Here is a 7,131-nt window from a genome sequence, read left to right as displayed (position 1 = left end):
TTGGGTACCCTCAAGCCCTTTCACACACACACTCCCTCTTGGAAGAGCTGAGAAAGAAAGGAAAAAAAAGAAATCAGCTGTTGTCACCAGCTAATTAAACAACATGTGCACAAACTTCTTAAGACACAAAAATCCAATTCTATTCTTCAAAAAAGGTAAATTTTATTAATAAAAAGAAAGGAAAGAAAATACATCTGGGAATTTAGGCATTTGCTAGATTTAAAAGGAAAAACGACTACCAGGATTAAGCATCAAGAATAGCTTTCTTGAGGTCCAGTTTAAAGGTTACAAGCAAAACAAAAGGACCTGGGGTTAGCACAGAGGAATCCACGAGCCATAATGAAATACAAGGAATAAACCTAATTGGGTCTTCCTAGACATTTCCTGATCTACTTACATATCTGGGATTTTAAATGAGGAGTTTCTACTGATGATTTTCTCTTATCTGGCTCAAGCTCTTACATCATAGCTCTGTCCTGTTCGCCTCTTCCTGGAAGAACAACAGACAGACAAAAGGGGAGTCTTGTTTCAATTTTAAAAAGTTCTAGCCTTCCCATTGGCTCTTTTAGCCAGGTGCCCACTTACTTTCTTTTACCTATGCATAGTAGTGAGACTATTTAACCCTTTACAGGTAGAGCAATAAGAGAACAACTGCTAAGAGGAATTTTATAACTGGCTGGCTGGGTGTCCAGAAAAGGGAGCTCCTCCACTCCCCCTTCATTTATCACAAGGTGTCTTCTTGTAAGAACAGATAATCCCTCACAATCCATTTGCTTATGCCAGAGTAGGAAGTAAGGGCCCAATCTAGCAAAGCCATTAAGACTAGAGCTAGTTGGAAGTCGGAATTTTCATTCTGTGGGAAATTCCAAAATAAAAAATTAAAGTTCCTTTTGGAAATGCAAATGGAATTTCGAAATTCCCTGCAAAAGGGAAAATCTGGGGAAAAAAATCAGTTTGAAATAATCAAAACATTTTGTTTCAAACATTTCTACGTGAAATTGAGCCTGAGCTTCCAGCTCAACTGTGGTTCCCAGGGCTTTTAGGATCCTGACTCCCCATCAGGCTGCTTAGGATCCAGGGCTCCCAGTCTTCCAGTTCTGTGGCTGGGGGCCTGGAAGTCTTGAGAGCCCCTAAAGCCTTTCAGGCTCTTGGATCCAGAGCAGAGACCTTGAAACCATAGGGCAGTCCACATAGTGAGACTGCTCAGAGCTGCAGGCCCCCAAGCTGGTGGATTTCTGATAGAGCCCTGCCTGTGTGTTGTTCATGTTTTCGTGAAATATTTCAAGTTCAACAAACTGGCATTTTCCAATGAAACTGTTTTGTTGAAAAATCCAGCTCTAGTTCAGGGGGACTAGTCAAATGCTTCCGTTCTATTCTATATTGGTTCTCAGACCTCACTCATCACCATGGTATCTGAACACTTGCTTAAAATTAAGCATGTGCTTAAATGCTTTACTGCATTTAAGCCTTAGGTTTTATCTACACACAAAAGTTGTACCATTTTAACAATACCACTATAACTAAAGCGGTACAATCCCTCTACTCTGGACACAGCTATATATCTATAAAACAGTGCTATACTGGTATATTCTTATATATATATATATATACTGATAGTCCTGTATGGGAAGTGTAATAAGCAATAGTGGTACAAGCACTTTTATACAGTGATAACTGGATCCACTCTAGGGGTTGTACCAGTATCATTATTTCATTAAAAATTACAAACCAGCCAACATGGTTCTACCAGTTTAAACACGGTGTGTAGAGCAGGACTTAGTGTGGATATTTTCTCCCTGTCCTGATTGACACTGGTAATCAATCTCTTGTCCTAAAGATTAAAAAATGAAATGTAGAAATGAACCTAAACATTAGATTTTAACAAGTGTAAAAATAATTAAAAGTTCACAGTAGAGCCTTTTCTCTATGCAGTTGTTCTCTTTAATTGCCTCGAAGCAGAATTTACATAACTTTAGGGAGTTTGAAAATGGAAGTTTGCACCTAACCTTTTCTTAAAGGTGATTTGCAAATTGTTTTAAAATAGTTTCACAGAAACATTTATGTTCACTGTGCCAAACAGCTGCAGACAGGAAGGCATTCATCATTTTGTTAAGTTGTTGTTTTGGGTTTGCAAAGATTATTTCTATCATTCTTTTCTATCCCAGGTTTGGTCTCTTTCGTTCACAGTTACTTAGGTTTGCTACTGAGTTCTTTCTTTCTTTCTTTCTTTCCTTTTTTACATTTTTAAAGAGCATTAAAACCCAATTAACAAATTTCAGCAAGTTAAGCTTGATGGCCCTGCAGACTCAAAGCTTCTGTTTAGCCACAGAAGAGGTACAAGAATACATAGTATCAATGCAAGCTTCACACACATATACAGTCACTAGCCCAGTCTATAAGCCTCAACTGTGGCCTGGCAACTTGCAGGTGGTTTTAGTACTGACCTCTCTGTAATGCAAGCGACAACTTCACAGTCCCCTGCTGTGAAGGGAAGCCAGATAATTTCAAATACTGGACATTAATGTCTTCAATATCCAGGCTGATATCTAGAAATTGCAGAGATGACCCCATCAGAAATGTCATAAGCAGACAGAGAGAGTCACCGCAGACCACTGTCTTTACTAATCTTCATCTGGAATGATCCCAGACAAAATAGGATCTTCATCATCTTTCCCCTCACTTGTTTTCAAAGCCATGTTGAGTTTACACCAAAACAGTGGAATCTCCATCTCGTCCTGGGGCCACATGAGGTATGTTTTCTTCTTCACCAGCTTTCTCATTCTGTGGTAGGATGATAGACTATCACTGGGGATGTGTTCCAGGAAAATCAGAATCAGGACATCCTTGTGTTCATCAAAGAGGCGAAAACTGGCCACCTGGATCTCCTTAGAGCACCATTCACTTTCCAGGTAGTGGTGGGTTATGACACAAATGGTCTTCCTGCTGGCATAGATGTTTTCCACAATGTTCTTCAGGATGCACTTCCCTGGTTCAAAGTCACGGTAGTGCAGACATAGCTTCCAGTGGTATTTGTCTTCCAGTGTAGGAAGGAGTTCATTGATCACCCACTCCTGGTCATGCGTGTTGTAGGAGACAAACGCGTCATAGTTGTATTTTGTATGTTGCCTCATCCTTTTATACCTCTTGTCATGAATATAGGCAAGTAGCAGGTGGTAAGCATAAATCCCTTGCCACCTCCAGCGAAAACAGATGCATACTATCATCAGCAAAATAATTGTGGTTGTATTCGTAACAAACAAGATAAACTCATGGTTGACTGTGCAGGAGGAAGTGTGGAAGGCCCAAAGTTTCCTTCCCTTACTGGCAAGTGGGAAAGCACAGGTGTACTGGTAGAAATAGAGCACTTGAGTTTTTAAATCATGAAGAGACCAACTGAGGAACATTCGGTTATCGCAAGAACAAGTAAAAGGATTTTGTCTAAGATCCAAAAAAGTAAGGTAAGGCAAAGCCCTTATGTGTTTAAGTTCAATTACATTTAGTTTGTTTCCAGACACCCTGAGTATGGCCAGCTTAGAAAAGTTTACATGGAGAACAAAATCAAGAGACTGCAGCCCTATTTTATTGAGATGTAGCTCTGTCAGCTTCGGTCCAGGCTGGAGCAGAGCTGGGCTAATGGGATTGATAGGATTGCTGCTCAGATCCAGTTCTTGGAGCATAGGGGTGTAACTAAAGGTGGCTGGATCCAAATCAGTGATGGGTAAGTTGCCTGCGTGGATTCTCACTATTGAGTCCAACCCCTTCAAGAAATTAGATGGGAAATTCAGAAGCCCTTTGTGACGTTGGCTGTTCAGAGAGAGGTATTTTAAGGACTTCAGGAGAATGAAGGGAGGGTTGTCAAGTGCTCCAGATGTCTCATAGGAGATGTAATTTTCAAAAAGCTGAAGGTCAACCAATGAGTTTACTCCCTGGAAGATGCCTTTCTGCAAAGTTTCCTTGGTGATCTTATTTGTGCCAAGAAGCAGTGTCTGCAGCTGCCTCAGGCCTTCAAAGGCTCTGGGTTCTATTGTGCTAATTTGGTTGTCCAGCAGGCTGAGAAACTTTAGAGAAGTCAGATTCCTAAAAGTTTCTTTCTTGATGGAGCTCATCTTATTTCCTGCTAGTTCCATTTTTTCCAGTTTCCCTAAACTATCTGAAAAAGGTCGTGAGATTTCCAAAAGAAGGTTCATTCCCAAATTTAATTCCAACAAATTGTGTAGATCCCGAAACAAATCTGAGCTGATCATAGTGATTCTGTTTCCAGTTAGAGTGAGGTGCTCCAGGTTCTTTAGATTGGCAAAATCATTTGGGACAATTTTCCTAATTTGGTTAAAGCTGAGATCCAGACTTTTCAGAGACATTATATTCGAAGTTGCATTTGGTACTGCAGTGAACTCATTGTTTGCCAAGGAAAGACTCTGTAAAGAATTCAGGGGCTGAAAAGATATACATGGCACTGCTTTTAACCTGTTGTGTGATAGATCCAAATGCCATAGATGAGTGCAGTTTTCAAAGACAATTCCTTTAATGCTTTCAAATTTATTGCCTTGTAAATTGAGAGTCTTGACATTTTGGTGCCAAAGGCATATCTTTTCTATGAGCTTGTCAGAATCAGTCAAATTCAACTCATTTAGGTGGATCTCCTCTAGCAAAGAACAATTCAGTTTTTGGACCACAGCCAGTATATCTAGTGATGTCATAAATATCCCTCCTAAATATAATCTCTTTAACCCTTTCAGGAAACAAGGGTCTTGTATAATCCATGTAATGTGGCTATGGGTGCCAGAGAAAGATAAATCCAGTGAAAGAAGTCTATACAAAGCATCAGTTGCAACATCAATGAAAGAGTTTGGGTTATGGGATGCATCCAGTTCACGAAGCCACATGGGCACATTAACAATATCTTTCGTCGTGAAATTTGTTATATTGTTCTCTCTTATGTGCAGCTTTTCCAAAGATTTTACCTTAAACACAACATCCAAAGCATTCAGAGAATGTAACTTGTTTGATGATAAATCAATTACCTTTAACTTCATCAGGTGGGCAAAGGCAGATGGATCAATCCTGTCAATATTATTTTTCCTAAGTAGCAAGACTGTAAGGTTCCCCAGCCCATCAAACATAGAGCTGGAAAGAACTCTCAGCTGGTTTGAAGTGAGGTTCAAGATCTTTAGGCTACTTGTGTGAGTAAAAGTACCTTCTTCAATTAGATGAATTTGGTTCTGAGAAATATTCAAGAATTGCAACAGAGTCAGTTTGCTGAAGTCACTCTGCCTCAGGCTTGCAATCCGATTCTCAGACAGATCTAAGCTGCTTACATTCCAGGGAAGATGACATGGGACTTGCGACAAGTTCTGACGATAGCACAGCACCTTTATCATTTTGCTCCACTTTCCATGGACCACACAGTTCTGCAGTGAGTAAGGAGCCACTCCTTGGCCTTGACTGAAGAAAATCGAGGCAGAGAAAAGCTGCAGGAACAACATCTCTCTAACTCCTGAGCGCTCCTTTAGTTCAAAACCAAGAGGAGTCGTAGTAGTGAGAAAAGAGCTGAAAGTAAAATTAGTTCTCTTGTGTAATCAGGAAAAGTCTTCAAATGAGGAAGAGAAATATCCTTGCATTGCATACCACTGTTAATAAAATATTGAGGTCTCTATTTTCTGAAGAGCTGGAGTTAGTTGCTTTACATCTCATCCTACTGAAGAATTAAAAATTAAAGGGCCAAATTTTCAAAGGATGGTGCAGTGGGTATGTGAGCACCTGTTATGGCCTGCATAAAACACTCAGGCATGTGCACAATGGGTAAGTGTGCAGAAAGGCTTTAATTTCATCCAGGTCTTCACTAGGGCTCGATTTTGCAATTTAGGTCACTCAGATGTTTAAAACCCCAATCGCTCCTGTAGATCAGGGACATACCTGTAGACATCTAAGCGTCCAGCTTTTCCCTTCTCAGCCATCTCCCAGGTTGCTGCCACCCACCTCTGGCACCTGTTTTAATGATTATGGATCCCTCCGCTAGCGGGGTGTTGGACAATGGTAATGATGCCCAATAATGAGCTAGTTGACTCTTTGCAGTGCATCTATAGATAATGCAGAATGAAGCCAGTGCTCATTTCCTTTGCCACATGCATGGAATTTAGCCGATGCCCATCATATCTGTATTTCTGCGGCAACAGCTTAGATACATGTTGTTAGTTCAAGTCATTAGGCCAGATGCACTGTGGGTATAAATGGGCACAGATCCATTGGCTCAGTGGAGTTTCATCCCTTTACAAAAGGTAAGAATCTGGCCCATTGTGTTTTCAATCCATATGATTGTGTTGAGTGTTTTATAATCAGTTGTGACTCCAGAAAACATCAGTTTATGTCTCACACTCCCTGCCAGCCCGTGGATTCCCAGGCCAGCTAAAGTCATGGGGTTCTCCTATTGCATCATTGAATTGCTCTGACCTTCTGCTTACCCAGCCTACTTCTGTCTCCAGATAGGAAGCTAGCTGCCATTGCAAGGTGGAACCTTAAATACATTTCCCGTGCTCATGGCACTTTAGAGGAGGCAAGGAAATCTCAGGCTTTTTGCTGTAAATGTCTTTGTTACCATAGAGGAAAACCAAAGCAACCAGGAAGGTATGATGTAAGTGGTTTCTATTCTACAGACTATGCTTAGGCAATGGTTCCCTGATGATTACAGACTGAAAACCCGCTGTTTGTTTTGTCTAGGACCAATTGGAGGATAATGGGCTGTCCTGAAAGGGTGGGATAGCAAAAACTGCACCCACCCCAGAGCTGTGCAGATTTGTGCCAGTGTCAGTGGGGCCCTTGCCTATCTCTAGGTCAAGGATTCATTTAAGTGCCCTTTCATCCCTACCAGCAGTCCCTGCAGGTCAGTGTTCAGGCAACTGGTCTGAGACATCAGTGGTTTCCAGGAGCCCTCACTCGCACTGTACTTTGTGTTTACCCTGTTCTTGCTCCAGCTCAACTTCCGATAGGCCACATCCTGAGAGGTGTTGAGCATGTGCCATTCCCCTGGATGTCCATGAGAGGTCCAGTCCCTTGACACTGCTCAGTAGGAGTTTTGCAGGAGTAAGGATTCGGGGATTTTGACCCAGAGATAGCCCCAAACGGGAACACCCAATT

General features: G+C 41.3%; 1 protein-coding gene across 1 annotated transcript; it reads right to left on the bottom strand.

The window, feature by feature from the left end:
* Positions 1-200: 200 nt before the first annotated feature.
* LOC116833124 (uncharacterized) lies at positions 201-5,545 on the bottom strand. The gene has a single exon (XM_032794405.2). It carries the CDS (start codon positions 5,481-5,483, stop codon positions 2,622-2,624), a length of 2,862 nt encoding a protein of 953 aa, XP_032650296.1. The 5' UTR covers positions 5,484-5,545; the 3' UTR covers positions 201-2,621.
* Between the last annotated feature and the right edge of the window lie 1,586 nt (positions 5,546-7,131).

This window comes from Chelonoidis abingdonii, chromosome 7 (genome assembly GCF_003597395.2).
Source record: "Chelonoidis abingdonii isolate Lonesome George chromosome 7, CheloAbing_2.0, whole genome shotgun sequence".
Taxonomy (NCBI): Eukaryota; Metazoa; Chordata; order Testudines; family Testudinidae; genus Chelonoidis; species Chelonoidis abingdonii.
This window is presented reverse-complemented; position numbering and strand designations above follow the sequence as displayed.